The sequence below is a fragment of the Trichoplusia ni genome, chromosome 13 (genome assembly GCF_003590095.1).
Source record: "Trichoplusia ni isolate ovarian cell line Hi5 chromosome 13, tn1, whole genome shotgun sequence".
Taxonomy (NCBI): domain Eukaryota; kingdom Metazoa; phylum Arthropoda; class Insecta; order Lepidoptera; family Noctuidae; genus Trichoplusia; species Trichoplusia ni.
The window spans coordinates 8,854,571-8,879,395 of record NC_039490.1 but is presented as its reverse complement, the minus strand read 5'-3'; the positions used below and the strand labels follow the sequence as shown (position 1 = coordinate 8,879,395).

The 24,825-nt window shown below is 38.2% G+C and overlaps 2 protein-coding genes across 2 annotated transcripts; one reads left to right on the top strand and one right to left on the bottom strand.

Annotated features, from left to right (window-relative positions):
- Positions 1–5,622: 5,622 nt before the first annotated feature.
- On the bottom strand, positions 5,623–19,703 carry LOC113500160 (cytochrome P450 6B6-like). Its single transcript, XM_026880861.1, has 3 exons — positions 19,580–19,703; positions 5,993–7,373; positions 5,623–5,795 (listed from the first exon to the last, which is right to left on the bottom strand). The coding sequence occupies exons 2-3, from the start codon at positions 7,200–7,202 to the stop codon at positions 5,623–5,625; spliced, it is 1,383 nt and encodes a 460-aa protein (XP_026736662.1). The 5' UTR covers positions 7,203–7,373; positions 19,580–19,703.
- On the top strand, positions 17,920–23,479 carry LOC113500236. Its single transcript, XM_026880943.1, has 8 exons — positions 17,920–18,464; positions 19,007–19,095; positions 19,348–19,484; positions 19,863–19,950; positions 20,330–20,430; positions 20,671–20,758; positions 21,410–21,573; positions 22,185–23,479. The coding sequence occupies exons 1-8, from the start codon at positions 18,328–18,330 to the stop codon at positions 22,416–22,418; spliced, it is 1,038 nt and encodes a 345-aa protein (XP_026736744.1). The 5' UTR covers positions 17,920–18,327; the 3' UTR covers positions 22,419–23,479.
- The last annotated feature ends 1,346 nt before the right edge of the window (positions 23,480–24,825 follow it).

Below are 24,825 nucleotides of genomic sequence, written 5' to 3'. Positions count from 1 at the left end.
CACACCGGAAGTAACATGAATATTATCAGATTCAAAGCCTTTTATGACAACCCTTTGCGTCCTATTCGTTACATATGAAGAGAACCAGCGAAGTAAGTCCCCACGTATGCCGTTAAAAGCAAGTTTTGATAGCAGCAACTCATGGTCCACCTTGTCAAAAGCCTTCCGGAAGTCTGTATATACAGCATCTACTTGTAGTTGATTATCCATACTATTAAATAAGAAGTCAGTGAAAACCATTAAATTTGTGGCAGTAGACCTTTTTTTGACAAAACCGTGTTGTTGTTTTAATATAATATTATGTAGTATAGGATAGATCTCGTCATGTACAAGTCTCTCGAAAAGCTTAGGCAAGGTAGACAAAATAGAGATAGGCCGATAGTTTTCTATAACATGCTTAGACCCAGACTTATGTACTGGCGTTATGTTGGCACATTTCCAAATATCTGGGAATGTACCTTCTGTAATACATTTGTTGAAAATTATTTGTAGAGGTAGACATATAGCGTCAGCGGTTTTTTTTAAATAATACGCTGGTATTCCATCTGGCCCAGGACCTTTAGTGGTATCTAGTGATTTTAGACTTTTTAAGATTTTATCAAAAGTAAAATGTAAACTATTAATAAGAATGGAATTTTCAACATATGATTGTGGCGGTAACCAGGTATTTTGATCAAATGTGGAATGTTCGTAAACTGAATGAAAGAATTTAGAGAATAAATTGCAAATCTCAGTGGGATCGTTTGAGCTATGTCCATTGTAAGACATTGTGGAAGGTATGCCGGCTGTATTTCTACGATTCGAAATATAACTCCATAAAAATTTAACATTTTTATTAATATTTTCTTCGACAGATTGTATGTATTTACCGAAACTATCTCTACACTCCCTATCAAATCGATGTCTTAAAAAGGAAAATTGTTCATAGTCTGAAATATTGCCGTACACTTTCCATTTTATCCAGGCTCTATTTTTATTTCTAAAAGTACGTATAAGAGACTTAGGGAACCATATCGGAAATTTAGAGGAACGCGATGAAACTTTAGGGGTATGGTTATTTATTGTGCGTAAAATAATTTCATAGAAAGTGTGAACAGACTCCTTGGCGCTTTTTCCACTAAATATATTAGACCAATCGGTTTCACGCAGTTCCTGATTAATCAAGTCATAATCGGCTTTGTGAAAGTTAAACCTTGTTATTTTATCACGTGGCAGCAATAATATAGGTTTGTAGGGAATAGTAGCACAAAGAGGAGGATGATAATTATCTTGGGGCAATAAAATAGATGAAGGTACTTGAACACAACAGCGGTCATTAGAAATTATTAAATCAAGAATACGCCCCTTACAATTGCGAAAGTGGTTAAACTGGGAAGCATTTAATAGGGAAATAAAATTTTCCAAATGTCTACTAGCTATCGAAGTTCCATTACTATAAAAAGTCCCGGAAATTTCATTATTATCACATGGAACCCAAGTGATATCAGGTAAATTATAATCGCCAAACAAGTAAACCTTGCCGGAAACCATCCCCTCCAAAGTACTAAAAAGGTTCTCCAGGTAAGTGCAATAACTCTCGTCTGATAACTTAGGTGGAATGTAAGTTGCAACAAAGTAATACTTTTCGCGGCCGTCTCCGGGAAGCTGTACAAGTATGTGTTGTATATGAGGATTTCTAGAAAAATCGAGTTGCACGCATACAGCATTGAGCTTTTTTAAGACAGCAACGAGTACTCCGCCACCCTCTTTTTTGTTTGTCGCAATGCGATCTCGGTCACATCTAAACACAACATAACGATCATCAATGTATTCGCTATCAAATATATGTGATGTAAGCCAAGTCTCAGTCAGAACAATAATATCATAAGAGTTGCTTAGAATATTCATGTACAACATATTAAGTTTCGTGCGAATACCCCTGCAATTCTGATAATATACTATCAAATTATCTAACATTGTAAAAATATCGACATAAGGAAATATAATTTAACATAATCTGAAGAATGCAATATAATATTATTCTTACATAACAGGTTACAATTAGCAATATCGGCCGAACCCCGATTTAAATTATGCAAAAAGCTATGCAATATGTAAGTAAAAAGCTGTGTAATAACAAATACATTAGCCCCCACACACCGCTCAAAGTCCCGCATACTGAAATATAAATGTTTATTTTTAATAAGCAAAGCTACATAATTGCCAAGAGAAGACTCAACCAGACAATAGAAATAATTGCAAAATGAACGTATTATAATAGTTATAAGAATCATAATAATATGACCGTAACAATAAGTCATAATTTTAAGACTGTTGACTGTCACTATTATACGATTTTGTTGATCCATTGCCAGACTTAATCTTCTTGATATCACTTGATGAGTGTATCGCCATTGCCGCAGTAGAATCCGTTTCACGTACAAGGATTGTGCCATGTTTGACCCACACATACTTAAATGCATGTTTTCTGGCCGCTTCCCGGGTCTCTCGAAATAATTGTTTTTTTTTCAGCGTCAAATGCTCGTGCATATATATACGATGCGAGTTGCCAGATAGTCCTAACTGATCCGAGTTAATACCTTTTGCTAATCGAAAAGCACTAAGCAAGTTGTCTCTGAGTATGCGAGAGCTTAATTTGATAATTATATTTTTCGGCTTGTTATTGTCCTTATGCGCATGAGGTACGCGGTGTATGGCGATAATATCCTTCTGCTGTAGTGGAAAATTTATTTTTAAACAGACATTTTCTATAATTGTAATCAAGTTTTCATTGCGTTTATCAGGCAGATTACATAGTTCGACATTGCAATTTCTGGCCTGCTGCTCCAAAGTATCCATTTTCATTTCAATCGCTGACAATGTACTGCATACTAGGTCGGAGCTTATACCTTGCGTAAAAAGAGAATTAATTTTAGTTCGTAAATCCCCCTGCTCGTCCACAGCGTGTTGGAGGGAGGTTTTTAGCTGCGTCACTTCTTGGGTCAACGCCATGTGGTTTTGGCTCAGATCAGATACCTTTTTTCCAAGACTTGAGTAATCTGATTTAAGAGAGTTGAGTTCAGTTGTTATATTAGATGTGACTAAAGTAACGGCAGCGAGGTCCGACTGAATATTAGTTATTTTATCAGTTATTAACTTCAAAGTCCCATCCAGGTCGCTCCGCAGTAGGTCAAATTTTAGATTAATATCTGCAGAAAGCTTATTAATAGCCTCGGTGATCTCAGACTCAGGTTGTTTACGCTTACGTTGTGTTACATTCTCTCTAGTCGTCGGTGCAGTAACAGTAACAAGATCTGACTCAGAGTGACTTTTAGTTGGTGAGCGTAACATATTCAAATAGCAAAGTAACTTCACGCCACAGGTGGACAAGTATTTCGCAAAGAGCGACTCACTAAGAGTTGGCTCAATGGTACCACACGTCGACTGTCGTGCAAGGTATCAGAGGTTCGAACCTCACCGGTGGCTGCGACTTTTTGAATGATGTTTAATGTTGAAAAATGTCGTACTCACAGTCCGACCAGAGCAGGATGGCGCAATACACGATCAAAGATGGCGACGAGCACTTATGAGCACCTCCACAAGATAGTAAGAGAGGGACCGATATTAAAGCAAAACTTGTCGCAAGAAACTCCAATTTAAAATGAAAACACAAAAACAGCAAAGTTAAAAGTTAAGACAGACGTGCACTCTCGACAAAATCCGAAGAATATCCGAAATTGTTGCCTAAATTTTCTGCCATTGTCTGCCTAAACACCAATAATACAATCAACCGGGTCTGTAGCAGATTTCTTGATTAGATAGAAGCCTAACGCGTAATTTGACGAATTTATCAACATAATTATAAATACTTCTGATATCCTCATATTAATCATTTATTCATGTATTGAGGTAGTGCTGAACCGAAATTTACCGCCTTGTTGTAGATAATAGGCCAACAAGACTCAGAAGGCGGAAATTAGGGGGCCAATGTGTACTTGTGTGAGTCCTATGGCTACAAAACTTGCACAGACAATAAATTAGCCTTGTGTCGAAAAGGTATGTCCTTCCCCTAAAGAATGTTTTTTCTCATTGAAAAATAGTCATAATCTCCTCACCTTTAGGCCAATTTTATTTGGAAAATCATTCAATTCAGCCTGTCACGGTCCACAGCTAGACTCGGCCTCCCCAAAGCATCGTCACGACAAAAAAATGACCAAAAGCTACTAACTTGGTAATTTTATAAAATATATGTAAATATTACTGATACCAATAAATACTTCAATATTTTTGATACTTGCATAAAGTACTTGTACGGGGTCGAGGGAAGGTAGATAAGTTGAGGGATGAGCCATATACTAACTTGTATTAAAAAAAAAACAATTATTTGACATTTTTAAAAACATTCATTTATTTATCACAGCTCTTTCAGCAAATACAAGTAAAATACATGCAGACATTCTCGCGTAAACAGGTTTATTAATCCTAAAATATCTAGCTCTTATCCTATTAAAAAAACATTATATTGTAATACTTTTTAAATATTGCACAACTACGAGTAACTTAAGTACAAAGTACATGATAATATTCACAATTGAATTTCCTCCACATTTTTTAATATTCCACAGACATCATGTGACAAAAAATGTTGACAGGTCTTCTAGGAATACTAGGAGATAATACCAGGAACAGATAAATATATCTGACTAGCTGTTGCCCGCGACTTCGTCCCCGTGGGTAGATATAAGTTATGATTTATACCTGAACTGTTTTTTTCACATTTTCCATTGTATCTTCGCTCCTATTAGTCGCAGCGTGATGGTTTATAGCCTAAAGCCTTCCTCGATGAATGGTCTATTCAACACAAAAATATTTTTTCAATTTGGACCAGTAGTTCCTGAGATTAGCGGGTTCAAACAAACAAACTCTTCGGCTTTATATATTAGTAAGTACAGATATAACCTATTTGATATTTTTTAACTGTCACGCTCACTAATTAGTTGCTGACGGGTCCTCGCAAAATTATCGTGACTTGTAATTTGTGCAAAATTTGCCGTTGTCTCTTAAAAATTGTATTAAATAGTTATCTTATACACTTATTATATTTTTTTAAGATCTTTTTTGGTTTGACATCGTTTTTTGCAACAGATTCTTTACTGACCATTTAAATTCACGGTTTATACTTTACATTCACAACTTTTATACGAAAACTTATTTTGATAATCTATTGAACTATAAACATTTTATTTTTAAGGATCTACATATGTACACTTTCACTTAGGTAAGTTAAATTATAAAGTCACTTCAGACAACAGTACCTACACCGACATGCGCAAACATGAATACATTTCGTATTTCCCAAGACGAACTAAAATATACAATATGACAATAAAAAATGCATTTTAAAAGGTTCAAGTAGATAGTTTACAACTAAACCCATAAAGAGTAGTAACCCAGAAACCATAGAGAGAATGACCCCTAAGCCGCCTAAAACATTAAAATTTACCTACGTTGTTTGGTATTAACTAGCCTCTACACAAGGGTACTACGGGCACTTAATAAAAATCGGCTGGTTGTTGCATTAAGCGATACTCTCCAAATACAATCATTAGTTGGTTGAGTCGTCATATCATGTTGGGGTAAGGTTTACTCCTTTCTTTCGATGAACATGAGTGGTAGCCCATTGGATATGCTCTGCACGATGCTGGACTTGGGGTCCACGGTGGGAACTCGCTTCGTTTCCGGCGCCGGCTCCACTGTGAAGCTGGACAGCACCGCCGCCAGACCAGCCAGCGACTGCATCAGACCGAGACGAGCTCCTGTAAACGACGGGAATTCCACTATTACTACAATCCATAGTCAAAGCGGTGAGCACTCTATAGTTTAAAAGTGCTGCCAGTAGAGAGAAGACAGTCAACCAGCTGTTGGCGTTAAATGTTTCTCAGTAAGAGTCTACACTAGCCATTTCCCCCGCCTTACTAAAAAAAGTGCCAAGTAACACAGTATCCTAACTTACCTATACAAGCTCTGGGTCCCTCCCCAAACGGCAGATACACGTATTTGTTGTTGGAGTCGAACTCCTCAGGGTCGAACCGCTCCGGGCGGAACACTTCAGGCTCGGGGAAGTATTTGGGGTCGTTGTGGAGAGACTGCAGGGGTATCAAGATATTTATATTCTCATCTATGGTCATGTTCAGCTCGGGGAAGAAGTAGGGTCTGGTGCTCTTCCTCAGCAAGAAGCCAAGAGATGGGAACATGCGGAGTCCTTCCTTGAACACCCATTCCAAGTAAGTCAACTCTTTGACGGCGTCGTATGACAGTTGTCCATTATGTTTAGCTAACACACGATCGATCTCATCCTGAGCTTTTTTCTGCACTTCGGGATGATATGCCAACTGGTGGAGGGTGTAACTAGTGGCCGATGAGGAAGTCTCAAACCCGGCGGCGAAGAAAACAAACACTTGAGCAGCGATAAGCCCGAGATCCATTTCTAGAGTGGCGATCTCAGGTGAGCCATCTGGTTTCTTCGCTTCAATAGATTCGCCTTTCATAGTTCCTTTCATTTGACATTCCAGTATCAAATCAATAAAGTCGTTTCTCCCTATGGGCTTGTGGTTTCTCTTTCGCAAAATTTCTCCGACGAGGTCGAACATGTCTCCTTCTATACGAGTCCATACCTTCAGGTTCCGGAACAAGTCAGGGAACATATCCTTCAGTACGGTCTTAATTATATCTTTCCACTCAATTTTGAATATTTTAATGCCAAGTTTTCTGAATGCCGAGTCTTCTTCGTTGAGCGAGTCTGCGTCGAGCCCAAAGCCACAAGCGCCGATAAAGTCAGTTGTGAACCTCGCCATCAGGTCTCTGGCGTCGATCGGTTTGCCTTTGACAGCGGCTGCCAGCGTGCGCGCTCTCAGCTTCTCTGCTCGCTCCACGATCAGCGGGAACATACCCTTCAGTTTTCCTGTAGTGAAGGAGGGAGTTATTCTCTGTCTCAGCAGCTTCCAAACGTCTCCTTCAGCAAAGAATAAGTTCTGCATGAGAGGTTCAAACACTGTGTTTTCGTGTACCAAACCACGTTTATAGAAGTGGTCGAAGTCTGTGATCAGTATTCGTTTCACAATGTCTGGATCTCTGATAACTAGTTCTGGCTCTGTCGCTCTGAAGAATCCCACCACAGGTTCGTTGGGGTACTTCCAGTACAATTCATTGGCAACTTGTGTCATACTTTTCTTGAACAAGAGCCCATACAGGTTGTTTCCCACAAAAGGCTTCGGTTTGTCATGTTTGACTCCTCTTTGCTGCCAATATTTGAAAGTCCTTGTGCCATACAAGTACAGGGACACCAGGAGGATCACCGCCACTGCCAAGGTTTATCTATAGTCTCTGGTAACTACCTGAAAACATAATATAAATAAAAACATTACCTCCACTCTAAAGTGCAATGGTTGAAATCAACAATTAATAAGACCGTGGATTCAGTGTTTCAAGTTATCTTTTATCGCAGTAATCAATGTAAAACACAGAAATTAAATAAAAGATTCACCTCATTTAATAAATCCAGATTCGCAGGAGACGGAATTCGTTCATTCATGAGACTGTTACTGAGACGAGAGCAACAATGAAGAAAAGTGGAATATGAATGAAAAAATAAATAAATGATTGACTTAATTTTATATTAACTTTCGTGAGTATGATTCATACTTAATTGATACAACGATTTTACTCACACGTATTTGTGGATTGTCCGACTACTTTCGGACCCAAGCGAGACAAGCGCAATAAGATAAATGCGCGTGAGTAAATAGTTGCACCATTGAAGTACTAATTGTATACGTAAATTAACAGATTTGCTTTAACAATTCAAACACCGCCGTTATCACTAAATATTAGTAGGTAGTTACTTTTTTCAGGTTGTTAAGTTATGTACCTGTTACAATTTGAAATACTTGGTAACTGTTCCGCATAATAGTTCGCGTCCATCCTTGTTTGTGGAAATTATAATTTCCTTTATTTCATTAAAATACATATAAATTACATTTTTAAATATATATAAAAAACAACATACATTTAAAAATATAAAAAATAGTGTCCAACCGGCAACGGGTACAGGGCCCAAGCTGCCGGTGGTCAGGGCTCCAGAGAGAGGAACCTCCTCACGATGCGCGCCGTGTCCAGAAGTACCGCTTTCTGAATCAAACCCTTGACCCAGACGCCCAACGAGAGCCTCCGAAGATGTTGATCGAGGCTCTTGGCTATTAAGCCATTGGCACTTACGACTATCGGGACAATGATTGCCGAGTCCACCTCCCACAAGTCGACAACCTCGTGAGCTAAATCCAAATATTTCAATTGTTTTTCTTTTTCTGCTTTCACGAGGTTCTCGTCATGGGGGATAGTGATATCAACAATCATTGTCCGACGCTCTGATCGATCGATCACCACTATATCAGGCTTATTGGCAACAATAGTCCTGTCAGTGATGATAGATCGATCCCAGTACAGTGTGATATGACCACTTTCGAGAACTGGGTCGGGCACATACTTATAGTACGGCACCTCAGATTCCACAAGTTTGTATTTCAGAGCAAGCTGCTGATGGATAATCCTGGCCACTTGGTTATGTCTGTGCAAGTATTCACCGTTAGCAAGACGAGAACATCCCGAAACTATATGTCTCAAGGATTCACCGGGACAGTGACATGCCCGACAGATGTCAACTGTACCATCCTTAATTATATATTTTCGGTAGTTATTCGTCATGATAACTTCATCCATAATTGCACATACAAACCCTTCGGTTTCTCCAAAGAGATCTCCGAAGCGTAGCCAGGCCACGGACGCTAAGAAATCTACATCGGCCCCGTGAAGGGTCCGATAATAGCGTCCGTGTAGCTCCTTGCTTTGCCATACATCTTTGCGGTCTTTGACGCTTAGTACGATAGGTTTGTGCCAGTTCTCTTTACCTAGAGAGAGCGGAGTGAAGCCCTTATCCACTGCCACCACATCTCGGTGCATCCCCACGTCCACTCGGAGGAAATACTCCCTGAGGTTACATACCTCGCGATTATGGAGGGTCTTGGCATTTAGGAAGCCACGACCCCCACACTTTCGCGGGATATATAACCTCATTACCGATGATCGCGGGTGGTGCATTCGATTTGCGGTGAGCAGTGTGCGGACTCTTCTATCCAAGGCGTCCAGTTCGGTCTGTGTCCACTTGAGTATGCCAAAGGAGTACATTATCACTGGCATGACCCAACCATTAAAGGCACGCACCTTGTTACCGCCCGATAAGGAACTTTTTAGTACCTTATTCAGGCGGCCAAAGAAACGTGTCTGTAACGATTGTTTCATGTCAGCGACATTAATGCCTAACGCCTCTGACATACCCAAGTATTTGTAGGTTTCCGTTGAGGAGAGGGACCTAAGGTTTATAGAATCCGAGAGCTGTATGCTCTGGGATTCTACAATCCCACCTCGTTTTACATGCATGACTGCACATTTGTCAACACCAAATTCCATTCTGATGGAATTACTGAAGCTTTCAGTAATCTTCAGTAACTTCATCAGTTGCAACTTGTTGGAAGCAAACAATTTCAGGTCATCCATGTACAACAAGTGGGAGATTACCTGGCTTCCTCTCCGCAACGAATAGCCCAGCCTTGAATTCTCAAGCAGAGTGCTAAGAGGATTCAAGGCTAAACAGAACCACAGGGGACTCAAACTGTCACCTTGAAATATTCCCCGCTCAATCCTAATAAGTTGACCGCTCTTTTGGATATCCCGACATCCTGGATAGTGAAGCACCGTAGTCCATTGCCCCATACATGACTTCAAAAAAGTGCGTAGAGTTGTATTGATTTTATACAACTCTAGCACCCTCATGAGCCATGCATGTGGCACCGAATCATAGGCCTTCTTATAATCTATCCAACATGTCGACACACCTTTTTTGGAGCGGCGAACTTGTTGGCAAATAGTCATATCAATAAGGAGTAGCTCCTTAGTACCACGTGACCCATTCCTACATCCATTCTGAGAGGCAGACATGATAGAAAACCGTTCAATATGGTCATTAATCTTTTCTCTCAGAATGGATGTAAGCAGTTTGTAGATGGTGGGTAAACATGTAATGGGTCTATAATTTTTGGGGTCCGTGGTACTACCTGTTTTGTGGAGCAGGTGGGTGGAACCAGTAGTGAAGAACTGTGGGAGCACGCCCGAGTCTACGGCAGATTGGAATTGGGATGCTAAGCAACCATGTGAACTTGGTAGCCATTTCAACCAGAAGTTATGCAGTCCATCCGGGCCCGGGGCTTTCCAATTGGCCAACGGACGGACTGCATTGGCTACGTCTTGGGGACTAATATCAATAGCCCCCATTTCTTCTATTCGTTCACACGATTGCTCAACATCACGTATCCAATCCCCCTCAGAGTGGGTTACAGGCGCCGACCAGATGCTGCGCCAAAACAAATTTGTAGCGACATCATCCGGCAGGCGTCCGGCACCCTCCTCCGACGCAGGTTGCTCCCAAGATCTGTACACCCATCTTTGGTCTCTTTGGAACATACGGTTCTGGTGAAATCGGTCCACCCGAGTCTTGTACCGTCGAATACGGTTTGCCCAGGCACACACCTTTTGCTTAAAAAAGTCAATGCGTTCTGTAACTCGGGCGGTGTATTCGCTATTAATTATTATTATATTTTTAATTTATAAATAACGTTGTTACTTATATACTATAGGCTATTTATTATTTTAAAAATAAAAATTGCTCTCAATTTGTACCAATCTCTAGTGCAAACTAACAAAAGAACCCAATAAAAACAGTAAATATATTCTTACTTTTGGCGCGTATTTTGAGATTTTCACTGATAGCACGCCGAGCTAAAAAAAAATTACGCGGGAATCGAAACGTCACAAGTTACTTCTATTTCAAATTTTAGGACAATATAATGTTAATATGCTTTCGTCTTTTAATTTATTAGTTAAATTGATTTAGGTAACAGGAAATAAAAAATAATTGAATTTTTATTTGTTTTTCTATTTCCTATCGTCATGTGATGGCTCGGAAACTATGTATTATGTATGTAGGTATAGGTCGGCAACTGACAGAAATCAATACCATTTGACTAATGACGTTATCTATTAGATAAATCAGACAGTATTAAAAGACAAGCTATCAACATACTCAAAACATAGGTAAGAATAAATTATTATTCAATTTTCCTTATAAGTGAAGAACAATCATAAATTTATTTATTTATTTATTTATTTATTTATTTTATGTTAAAACGATAGAGACACCAATTACATTAACATAGACGTGAAATTTAAAATAGAAAAACATAATATAAACTAGAAAAACCGTCCAGCTTAATTATAAACATGAGAAACTTAGTTACATCAAAGAATAAACTATTAATAAACAAAACAAACGTAATATAAAATTTACCAATTAACGATTATAAAGAGCGAAAAAAATACTTATTCTTGAAAAGAGGTCGTACAACATTTTAGACCTATCTTAAATCAAATCGTTGTTTGTAGTCCATAATGTAAAGGCGGTAAAAATAATAAAAGCTATAGAAACAATTATGGACCCCGTCGGAGTGCTTTAATTTATTTTCCCTGTTATAAATTTCATTTTATATTTCCACTAAACTGATATATTATGTGTATCTGTTGCTAGTTTAAGATTTAAAATAAAAGAGTGAGGCAGAATGAGATTTGACATTCTCATGAAGTTGCCCTGTTAATGAAAGGAGACATAATATGTCAACTGACTACGGCACCTGTGGCGAGTGTCAGAAGACACCAGCTGCAGGCCATTATAGCGCACAAGCGCCATAACTCAGATGCAATCAGTCGGTTCAATCTGTTCCCTTACACTCATAGCCCGAAGGGATGGTAATCCGACAAGAGAGCGGTCACGAGTAGGACCCCCAATATGTGGTCCCTTCCGAAACATGGAAGCTGTGATAGTTATTCACACGCACATAACGATTGTGAACTGGGTGCGTGCCTTTTGATCGAACTCCAGACCTTTGTGGGAGTCCTTTAATTTTTCTACAAAATTATATGGTCATAGATCAGCACTCACCTCAATAGATAAAATCCTTAATAGTATCACAAAATTAGGTGTTCCAGGTTAAGAAAGGAATCTGCTTGACCCTACTGGTGATGATACCAGCCTAAAATACAGACAACTACAGATAGTCAGTACCTATATAATGATACCATGATTCTAAGACAAGATAATGTTGCCAGATAAAAATTATCTCCCTGATAAAATTATACGAGGATAATGTGAGAATAAACATAATTTAATGAGTTAAATGTTTTGAAAGTTATTTCTTTAGCAGTCCTAAAAATTTGATAAGAATGTGTCATTATTCAGTCCTTTATAGCTGTAATTGCTTTATAAGTCATGTCTGTCGAATTAGCCAAATATTTAGTGACTTAGTTTTACGTCATGTTGACTACGTGGTAGCCGGCTGTCATGGTATGGGCATGTTATGCGGAGAAATGAAAATCATGTGGTAAGGAAAGCGTTAAGCATGGATGTGGATGGATATAGGGGAAGAGGACGACCAAAGAAACGATGGATGGATTGTGTGAAAGACGATATGGCTGTAAAGAGTGTTTCTTGTGAGATGGCGGCCGATAGGAAGGTATGGAAGAAGATGACATGTTGCGCCGACCCCAAATAAAATAATTGGGATAAGGGCAGGGGAATGATTTAGTGACTTAGTTTTGAATCAACGTCTACGCTCAAGCTTTCTGTGTCAGGAAAAGCTAGTCAAAGACTGTGTATAATCTTTTGGGATGTGCCATTGGGTCTCTTCTCAAACCATGGCTTCGCAGCGTATCTCGTGCCAGTGGGTACGTGCACAATGCGACCGACGTCAATGCTGTTAGTAGGTAGGTATGGAAGTAATGCTCAAGTTAATAATAAGTATTACTGCTCGGATCCTACTTCCTACTCATATTATAATCGCGGATATTTGTTACTCTTTTAATTAAAAATCACTGAACGGGTTTAGACGAACTAGGTACATGGATAGCTTATCACCTGTATACACATAGTATAGGTATTACCTGATTTTATGTTCTCGTGGCAGCTTGGGAAAAAGGTAAAATATTATGGTAACCCCAAAGAATAGCTTGCAATGAATCGCGGAGTACAATATAAACAGTTTTCAGATCAGATGTCTAGGATCTATACTTAGATTAGTGATTCATCTTTGCGTTTTTGTTTTTATTCTGAAACAAATAATTTAACTAGGCTATTCGTCATCGTATTTTCGCATAAAGCTGTTTGAGGAAAGTCGATGTCTTTTATGGATAACTTTTTAATGAGAAAAGCAAGAAAAAAACTGACAGCTCCACACCAAGGTGTAAGAATATACTTATTTAGAGAGAAGAAAACATTAAATGTAATGCACGCATTTTCGACAAGTGAAGTGACCTTGACTTGTCAGTTCAATACATTTGAGGGATGCGTCAGCGTAAGTACTCGGAAACTTCTGATCCTCTACGAGCCAAGTTCTCTTTCTTGATAAGTCAGGAGAATCTTCGTGGACACCCACATCCTAGGAAGAAGAAACAGCCTACTCATGATTTCGATATATTTATATTGTATCTTCATAATCAATATGATATTCTGATACAGTGCCCCATGTTATTGCTTAAGACCGGTTTTTGTCGAATAATTTACTTGTGATTCACAACTTTAAATTACTAAAGCTATATTATAATATACATACTAATATGTATAGAGATTTAAAAATAGCCGACTCATTGCCATATCTTGTAGACGAATTGCTTAATTACCTTTTAAGTTATTAAAAACAAAATAGACTTTAATTGTTGAGGAAAATGAAATATCCTGTTTGTTTTGGAAAAAAATGATATTGCTTCATCAAAATATAAGTGTGTTTCTGTGTGTAATTGTGTATCTATGCTTGTTTCTTCTCCATGCCGATAGAGTAGATCGATCGAGTGAACAGATAGCCGATTGGTTAAGGTCATCGTGCCCAATTCACTGAGCGCGTCGTTTCGTGGGTTCGACCCCCGCGTAGGACAACCATTTCTGATCCACGAATGCTTGTTCTGAGTGAAATGAAATGAAATGAAATTATTTATTCTGCAAATAGGATATTTTATCACTTTTACATGTCTTTTTTGAAAACGATGGAGCCGACTGTCTGGGTGTCATTGTGCATGTGATTTGTAAGTTTTTACCCACTGACTGATATTACTTAAAACGACCTTGGGACCCATGCCCTACCTCCGAAATTAATCAAAAGTACTAGTCGCTCTTCGCATCCATTCTATTCGTGCCCGCAAATGTCTTTTTTTTAGAATAGGCTTTAATTGCTTTCTTAAAAGTGACATATAAAGTTATACGACTTAGCTTCAAGGAAACCCGTCGCATATAGATTATCTCTTAGAAATCGAATGAGAGGTAACATCGGAACTGTGGACGAATGACTCATACCCAACGGTCCGACCGCACTTGCCTCGGCAGCTAAATTACGCAATGAAATGGAGTATAGACGTCAGACAGACTTTACGCGGCTAAGTTCTACGATACTTTACTTACGTATATACGTTTGTTTATCCTGACCTATATTTTTGGTTTTGTTGAATACAGAGTAAGGTATAGTAAGTCCTGGATCCAGAGGCGGATTCCCTTATAGATCGAATAGTATTAGGGCGGCCAAATTCTCTAACCTTCTTTCTAGTAGTTAATACTGCTTTTTTTCATTCTTTAGGTATAGTGTATACTGGGGCAATCTTTTGTCCGCCTAGGGTAGTCGACCCGATTCCCTCTACATTCATTACAACCTATGCTGTTTTTGTTTGTCATGAAATGAATAATTTATTCTGCAAATAGCTGGAGTCGACATTTCCGAAGAAACGTCCAAACGAACTCAGGGGTCATCGCCTCTTTTAAAGTCCAGTTAATGTAGTTTTCCACAATGCGTAAATAAATGCAGTGACTTTTCTGAACTGGTCTTGGGAAGAAAGAGTAGCGAGGGGGTTCTCTAACATGCACATCCACATGCACAACACACCCATATTCAGGACAAGCATTCATGGATCGCAAATACTTATCCTACGCATAATGATTAACAGAATTGTAATAACTAAACGCCTCTCAGAGATCAAAGTCTTTGTCACCAAGAGGTATTGACATTATCACTGTATTTATAAATAGTCACCTATCCGCAGACCAACCTCAGCGACTTTAACCTTTGATATCGGACTAAAGCCTAGGCAACTAAAGTTATTTAATATTCCACTTATCAACACGACCTTTGGACACCTCTGAATTTATCTATAGAGGTCTATGTATCTCTAAAAGTAAGACAGTCGCATTTGTAGAAGGGAGAAAGCGCATTGCACTGCGTATAACGTTGTCTCTCTTCTGCACCTTCAACTGTCATATTTTGAGAAGTCGTGGTAGATTTCCGGACCTGGCAACATTCGTTTTATTAACCCCCTAAGCAAAAAGAGGAGTGTTATATTATCAAATTGACGTGTCTATCTGTCGTCTAGGCCATCATAGCTCCCAAATTGATTGAGCTATTTCTATTTCGTTGGTTTAGTATTAAAGGTGCATTAGGTCCAAGAGTTCTTAGATTTTTTGGATAAAAATCAAAAAATGGGGGGTGACCGTTTTCACTGTTGGGGTTCTTTTTATTTTATCTTGAATCACTCAAGCACTTAATATATCGTGGACTTTGCCCGACAGATTTTATCAGTTGCCTACACAATGGCAGAGGGTCCAACGTTCAAGTTGATAACTACATGTTTTCCCATTGTTATCAACGTAGATAAGAGCATGAGTCTCAATAAATGTAATTGTTTACTTTCATGAATCAGTTTTGTGAGTTGATGTAATATCTTAAATGTTTTGGAAAATTTTATCAATTGATAACAAGAATTGTAAAGCTCTTTATCTGTTGTTCCTGTGCAGGAATACAGTGTCACAAAGTAGCACTGAGAGTTTTCTTATAGTGGGTAATGGTGGCAAAAAGGGCATGGCGTGAGGAGAATTTAAAATTACCGAAGGTTGAGCTCTTATTTCGGTTTGGATCGTGAGCACTCTCCACTCGATCAGCTGACTGGCCAAGAAGACGCAACCATTATCTCTTCCTGTGAAAAGGAGTCCAAAGCAGGTAATACATTGTGTTCGGCGATCAATTTGACCTTGACCCTAAAGGCTAAATGGACTTACTACATTTATTTTTTATTGTTTAAGGACTTTTTACATTTTTTTAACAATTTAAAAGGGTATTGTATCTTAATCCTTGAAACTAAAATTAGTCAACAAGCGCCGGCCGGTCACTTATGTGGCCTAATAAAATACTTAACACTTACCCGCGGCGTGGTTCATCCAAATTGTCTTCAATTAAAATTGTTTTTTTTTAGGATTCCGTGCCTAAAGAGTAAAAACAGAACCCTATTACTGTGGTTCAGTGGTCTGTCAACAGTCTGCACATAAAAACAGAGGTTAAGAAAAGGTTATAAACTGTTTTATGTCTATTTGTACCAAAGACATTATATTATTATTTGTACGGAACTCATTTTGTTTCTGACGTGCCTGATTGACCTGTCATCTTCATACGCTCGACTGTTTTCTAAGATTTTAAAAATGTCACTTGGGTACAGTACAGGTATTAACATTATAAAACTGAACGACTTTTATTAAGAACTATAAACAAAAGGGAATGACCGTAAGATCCAGCTAGTTGCACGGAGGCATAACAGTGATACTGATGATAAGATTACTCGTGAAGTAAATACAGAAAATATTATTACTTTTGTCAAACAATGTTATTCCAGTATGCGTTACCATGAAGCTGGCCAATTGGTCATCATGCAAATGGCGGAGAGGGCACAAAATCAGTCGGTGAAGTAACGAAAAGAAATCAAATGTATTGTTCACGAAGTCTTTGAAATGTTATTTTCCCTTGTGCTAGGTGGAGTCGAGATTATTGACCCTGAAGAGAAACGGGTTTTCTTTTTGAATAGAAGAAAAATAACACAAAAATTGATTAAACAACGTTTTGCTCATTTTAAACAAGCCCGCCAATTCTACAACTGTCATTAGCTCAATTTTTTTATTCGTTTTGTCCGTGGACATGTAACATACAGCCTTAATGATGCAATTATTAGATTGATTCTCATCCGTAGAATGAGCCATCCGGTTTCACATTTTTGCATCATCCAACAATACATTGGACTTTGGACTTCAGACTTATTACACCGTTGAGCCCGTTTTTGTGTGATTATTAACTTCGTCATGGTGAAACCTGGTTTTATTTGGACTTTGAACTTGACATGATGAAATAATGTGTTTAGTCGTAACAGAACTGGATTTGAATCGAAATGTTTTTATTTTGGAATGTACAAAAACCAGTTGTTGTTATTTTTAGTTTGTTATTCATTAGAAAAAAGGCTGGTTATACGATTTCCTCATGTAGCCTACTTATCGGACAACGATGTTTTCTTTTCGGATTTGAGTACAATTTAATAATCTTATGACCAGTTTACTTAGGAATGTAATATAAAAATTAAAAGAAGTAGGTACATATAAAAGGGCTATAGTTATAAAAAAATACTGCATGTTATAGACACTGAGCAATCGGAAAAATGCGAGTGAGACTAGATTTATTCCGTGCTCATCACGTCCGTTTATAGAAGTAATAAAAATAAATAGAGAACCGCATCTTTTGTTTTGGGCAGGCAGGTGAATCCTCACCCACCTATTCGGGGGAGGAAGTGGGTAGTGTCTCTTACTGACTAAACCTGAACCACCGTACAGCGCACCCGTATTTAGTAGGTGCGCGGCAATGCATAGCATTTCCACAGGCAGCTAGAGAACCGCACCTGCAGTAAAAACGTATTTTTTTCTTTTATTAAATTAGAAGAAAAAACTTCTTTTTAAATAATGCATTCTCGATCTACTTATTGAAACACAGGTTGACATTTTAAAGACGTGCGAACGTCAAATTGTCAAATCTTCAATCAGTCATCATTGGTATGTATAGGTAAAATGGCGGCAATAAAATTTTCAAATCTTTTGTAGTTTCCACCCTCTCGTTGTGTTATTATTAAGAAGATTGTAAAATGTGCTATCTTCGTATTGTACATTAATCATATTACATATTAAATTTCTTTTCGTGCGTCGGTAGTTAAGATTTAATATTTTATGCTTACCGGCAATTTTTCAAGTTTCTAGTTAAAGCAAATCTTTGACTTTGTTTATCTTATTCCTAGTACCTGATAGGACTATTCCATTAATTGTATGGGCTTTAGTTTGTGTATATTGTAATGGCAACGGACTACGAAGCAGCGAGGTCCGAGCTTATAGCGATTTATCGCTTAGAATTCTATAAGAACAAGAAAAATTGGAAGCTGTGCAAGGATAGGAAACCTCCTCCGCTTTCTCAGACGCCAAAGCACAAAAGGTACGTGTAATTGAGTAAATTAGTCAGTATTAATCAAAGTTGTAACTGGAGAATGTGCTTTTTATATTATTATATTATTTCGCTAAAAAGTATTTTCAAACACCGACTATCTATTAAAACCCTCGCTTTTGACCAAGAGCTAACTAATACTATATTTATTATCAACTACATTGTAATAGAGATTGTAGTATTTGTAAATAACAAGAATCACTTGTAGATAACAGTATGCTAATTTATTGATTAATTAGCTACACATTTAAATGCATATGCAAGACATGCTTCAATAAAAATTACCATCATAGATATAAGCTGGATTAGGGTACAATATTCCAATTTCTAGTAGAAATAATTGTTTCTTGAGGTCTAGCCCTGCCCAGTCCCACATGCTCATCTCATGATTATTTCTTGGATATTAGGATTTACTATTAATATTTATATAAATTAAATAAAAAAATAAAAATAAATCCAATATTCAAAATTCAGGTCCAGTTTAAATAAAATAGTAATGTTCCTAGTTATATAGCAAGTATTATTTGTTTCAGTACATTTAATGAAACATATGATGTCCATCTGCATGAGGACTTGGAGCCGGAGCCTCTATTGAATGAGGCTTTCTTAAACGTGCCACCAGGTAAGACTACTACAGACTGATGGAGAGGGAATATATGTAGTTGTCCTTCTTGTATCACATTTTAATATCCTTTAATCTTGCTAAAATGAGATACATATTATTACATACACATGATGTATCTTGGTTTAAAAATTGTTTTTTTTTGCGCTGGCCATTTTTTCAGTCTTATAACCACCCTTAAATTATCATTTGGCCCTTAAGATCACTATCCTATCAGATTCTAATATCTTCATAACATGTTTGTGTTAACAGTAGATGAGCTGTACCCTGAGCCCTACCATGCACCCTATCATGAGCACTTACACATCCCACCAGCCCAGGGCACAGACCTGGGCCAGGACGGATGGTCTGGACATCAATGGATAGATCCTGGAGTGGAAGAACAACAGGTGAATATAGTCTTTGAATAATAAAATTAGGCTGGTCAGCTCAGTTTCATAAAAAAATATTTAAGCATTTAAGCATAACAATGTTATAAACATACCTTATCCCCCCAAACCTTTGAAACAATTAGGTCACCACGCCAAATCCGCTATTTCGAATAATTTCACAAACACGACTTGCGCTTTATGCAATTTTCTCGTGTGGCCTAGTTTTACAAACATTAAAATCACATGGTCAAGGACTCGGAACAAACATTCGTGGATCACACAAGTGCTTATCCTATGCGCGGATCGAACACGCGACGCTTCGCGCTCAGTGGGTTTCGCGAAGTGACCTTGCTTAATGAACGATATGTGCTGATATTGTGGTGATGGTGTGTGCAGGAGTGGTGCGGGGCCGAGGCGGAGGCGCCCCACGAGGACGCACCCCACCACCACGGAGCGACACACACGCAGCGACTGTGGCCGCCCGGTATGTACACACCAGGGGGACTACAGGGTGACCCCCGGTTTGCCTCATCATCATTATCTCAGCCTATAGCTGTCCACTGCTGGTCATAGGCCTCTCCATACGTTCTCCAGCGCGACCGGTTCATTGCCACCTGTATCCTGTGTGCATACTAACTGATAAATATTGCTACAAAAAAATATTTAATGTTGTACTTAAAAATGAATTAAAGTTAAGATAACAAGTAAAGGCCTATGGCTCCACTAATCTTATACTTTTATGAGTCATAACGGTGGTTTTCAACCACTCGTATTCTACTGCCTTAGGTATTATCATGACTATTGCCAGGTCAGCGATGTCTCTTGTATCGTACATTGTGTCTGATGCGTGTGCTATGTTCCAGAGGAGCAGTTCCCGTCGTGGAGCGGCCCTCAGCCCGCCGAACTGCTGGCGCTGGCCGAGCAGTGGCTGCGGCCGGCGGCGGGCGGGGAGGGACACGACGCGGTAGGGACTTACTGCTGCCGCTGGCACTGTAGTGGCATGCTGTTTATTCATTTATTTGAATAGAACGGTTGAAAAGAACTACTCCAGTAACATAAAATAAAATGAATAGATTCAAAGAATCGAAAAATCCACGTTTTTAAATGTCACTAAATTAAAATTTTATTAAAATCGGTCTAACCGTTTTTATCACCGCTTCGTAAGTGCTTGTGAAGTTTTATACATATACTACTTTATGTACAGCAGTCGGATAGCGACAGCGTGGAGTTCGCTCGCGGTGCTCAGCTGGCGCCACACTCCTCGGAGATCGACCTCAGCATGACGAACCATGGTAATTTGTATCTATATGTAATGATATAATAATTAATGGAAAGAAGTTTTTTTTAAACTCGTCATCCGTATTTAGGGATTTTTCTGTGTCGTTAAAGGTTTTAAAAACATTCAAGAAGTAGCATGCATAAAGATTCTCAGGATAAGCATTCGTGGATGATACAAACGCTTGTTCTATGCGGGGACCAAACCCGCGACACGTCGCCGCGCGATGGGTTTGGCGTAGTCACCTTAACGCTTTAGCTATCTGAGAATGCGGATCATTGGTGTATCTGGACTCTAGAGAAGCTCCTGGCTAAGCTATAACCGCATAAGTGAATCGATCACAGGGTGACTATCTTTGTTATAACGAGTTCCTTCGTGTTTTGCCTTCCGAAAGGAAAGCACTTTAAATTGTGTGTCCCGGCTGTTATTCCTACATTTTTGACAGTCGTTACAGCTAGTCAAAAGCATTAAAGTCTGACAACCAGTTTAACCAAGGGGTTTCGTGATGCCCAGGTAACTGGGTTGAGGAGGTCAGATAGGCAGTCGCTCCTTGTAAAACACTGGTTCTTATTATCAGATTAGACTAGAAGCCGCCATAACATAGTTGGGAAAAGGCTAGGCCCATGATGATGTATGTAGATTGTCCATCGCGAGTGTGTACCAGCAGAGTGCAGCTGTGGCTGCGACGCGGGCGGCGGCGGGCTGCGCGCGCTGGGCGGCGGCCGCCTGCTGCGCGCGCTGCGGGGCCACGCGCGGGCGCTGGCCCAGCTGCTGCGGGAGCTGGACCTGCGCCGCGCCGCCGGGGAACATGGGCAGCGTGATAACACCTATGTACGTGGTCATAACTACTGCCGTAACACGGGGTGAATAGAAAATTGTATTTTTTTAGCTAACCGTATGCGTTTGCTTACAGGAAAATGCTTTAAACACAGCTATTTTATGAAATACTTGTCAATTATCATATGTTCAAAACATCCAAATTTTAACAAAACCTCTATCTCTGTCCACCCCAAAAATAACTATTTACCCCGTTTTACCGTTACACTTACGACTTCTCTGTCAACTACTTTGGGAAAACGATAACAGTTACTGTTTAATAAATATAATATCGTAACAACCAAACCTCCTACAAGTATCAATGAAAAAATCCCTGTCTCTGTACACTGCTTTATTAACTTAACTTATCTTCATAACATTTAATTTAAATTATCTTGATCATTTTTAATGGAGAACCGAATTTTCCATTACTCTTTATAAGCTTTCAGTCATACTTGCTTTAGTTTTCACACATCCAAATTATATACTATCTATGTTCCAAATTTCGTTCAAATGCATTCAGTAATTTTTGTGTCAATGAATAACAAACATCCATCCATAGTCGTTCAGCGTTTATACCTTATATTATTAGAATTTCTTATTTGAAATATTTTCCATTCTCACAGCCCACCAGCCCTTACAATCCGAACCTCTATGAGGAGCGACCCACACGCGACACGGACCCGCCCTACACCCACGACCGCCTGCTAGCTGCCTCGCGCCTGCCCACGCCCACGCCCACTCCCTCACCCGACATAGAAATATTCCCGCCGGACATGTGCTCGCCCAGCGCTGGGCGTGGGCGAGGCCGCGGCCGCAGACTCATCGGCCTCGACTGCGGCAGACCCTACAGGCTATGATGGTACCTTAAAAATTATACTATTTTATGCGTAATAAATAAAAACTTACCAAAGTATTCATAAATGTCACTTAAAGTCGTACCTAAGTGTCATAATGTCTTTGACACTGTCGGAAAAAGGAATTTAAGTATGCTTTAAGTGTTGTTTGTGGATATCGTTGAAGATAATTCTGTAAGAATATAAACAAAATTCATTGTTATTCAGAAGATGTTAGCTAAAATATCTATTTTGTTTTGTAAACAGGTTCTTCTCTCCATTGTAAATTATGTTATTTAACATAACTATGTACTATTAAAACAAGATTATGAGACTGACATATTTCATATACTTAGGATATAACAAATAACATTTTATATTCAACATCATAATTTGCAAGCATTACCGTTCAATGTTGGTTGGGTAAATAGAAATGTTGAAATAGTCATTTGTAAATCTCATGTGTTCCAGTATAATTTTAACTTGCATTTAAAATAAATTTTAAACAACCAGTGGCCTCTTTCTATGTAATATTATAACAATTATGGAAGAAAGACGCCGTGTGCGCTGTCATTTTGCATTTTAATTATATTTCTATTTGTTCTATAACCATATAAAATGTTAATTAACTGGTCCTAGCATATTATAACATTCAGTTTAACTCCTGTTCCTATTTATTATAATAAGTATTTTTATTGATAAACTTCATTTAATATTGAGCTATACTTGTCGCATAAAAGGGTTATCAAGATTTTTCACAACACATTTTAATATTGCGAAATCTGTATTTGAATTGCGAAATTTCGCAAGTAATATAAAAATATTGAAGAACAGATGTATTTTGTAGTTTAAATATATATATAACTATTTCTATGTGAGATTACATAAAGCCTATTTAAATTGTCTAGTTATTAGATCGGTTTTCGGTTAAACTAACCAAGTTAGTTAAATTTATAGTATATGTGTTGTCTACTCTCAGAGTATATATACCTATATATAGTTTAGTGTGAGTTTTGTCTGTCTGTCTGTCTGCTTAGTAACGTGCATGTGGGTGACTGATTTGTTATTAAACGTGTTGAAATATATCCTTTTGTTTTATTGAAACATCCTGTTAATTTTAGTTTTTCGTTTACAAAACCGACTTTTCGAAGAACGTAATCGCACTAATATTGTTAAGACGTAACGTTAAGTGTGTTTGTTGACGTCTTAAAGCTGAAACTGTTGGATTCATTTGAATATTAGCGATAACCGATATCCACAGGTTTAAATTTGGGACACAAGCTGTTCAGTTATATTTTAGGGCGCAAGCAGATGTGGCTACCCCAGTCACCAGGCTAAACGTGCAGTCAAAAATATTCAACTTTCTAAGAACTCACGCTTCAATGCGTTCCGTCTGAGCTAGTACAAATTGAACCTTAGACATCGAATCCTGTAATGAAAAGGGCATGTAACAAGATATCCTACTAATATTATAAACGTGAAAGTTGTATGTATGGATGTTTGTTCCTCTTTCACGCAAAAACCACTAAACAATTTGAGACGAAACTTGGCACAGATATAGTTTATAACCAGGATTAACACATAAGATAGTTTTTATCCCGATTTAATGTTCCAGTGGGAATATTTTCGATAACAAGCAGGCGGACTCGCGGGTTAATAATAAAACAAGGCAAGTGAAACAAACATTTGTATTTATTGCTTATAAATATGTTTATGTTACTGTACAAACGTGTCTGTAGACAAACATAAATATTACTATATGTGAACATATAGAGAAATTAGGCGCCTCATATACTAGAAATATACAAGAACGATAGAAATAAATAATATAAATTGTATTAAGTAAGTTATATACTATGGAATTTAGAAGTTAAATATACACAGTCATTAATCTATACTTCTATACTAATATATAAAGCTGAAGAGTTTGTTTGTTTGAACGCGCTAATCTCAGGAACAACTGGTCCAAATTGAAAAATTATTTTTGTGTTGAATATAATTCATCGAGGAAGGCTTTAGGCTATAAACCATCACGCTGCGACTAATAGGAGCGAAGATGCAATGGAAAATGTGAAAAAAACAGGGCAGGAATAAATCATAACTTATATCTTCTACCCACGGGGACGAAGTCGCGGGCAACAGCTAGTATTCTATAGACAGATTCTATATTTTGTAATATTCAAAATTTATTAAGTAGTAGGCGCCTTGAGTCGTTGTAAGATGCCTTATGACGAGTAGCAAGCACAAAAAATATATTAACAATTTTAAAGATGAGTTTATTTTTGCTACACTCTGCTCTTTGCTCTGTTTTCAGGTTTACTCGTTGCCATTGGTTAACATATATGTGAAGTTTAGTATTAACAGAAATATTCACCTCATAAGTGATGAGGTGAATAGAAACATGTTTTGGAATTTATAATAAATTGGCAAC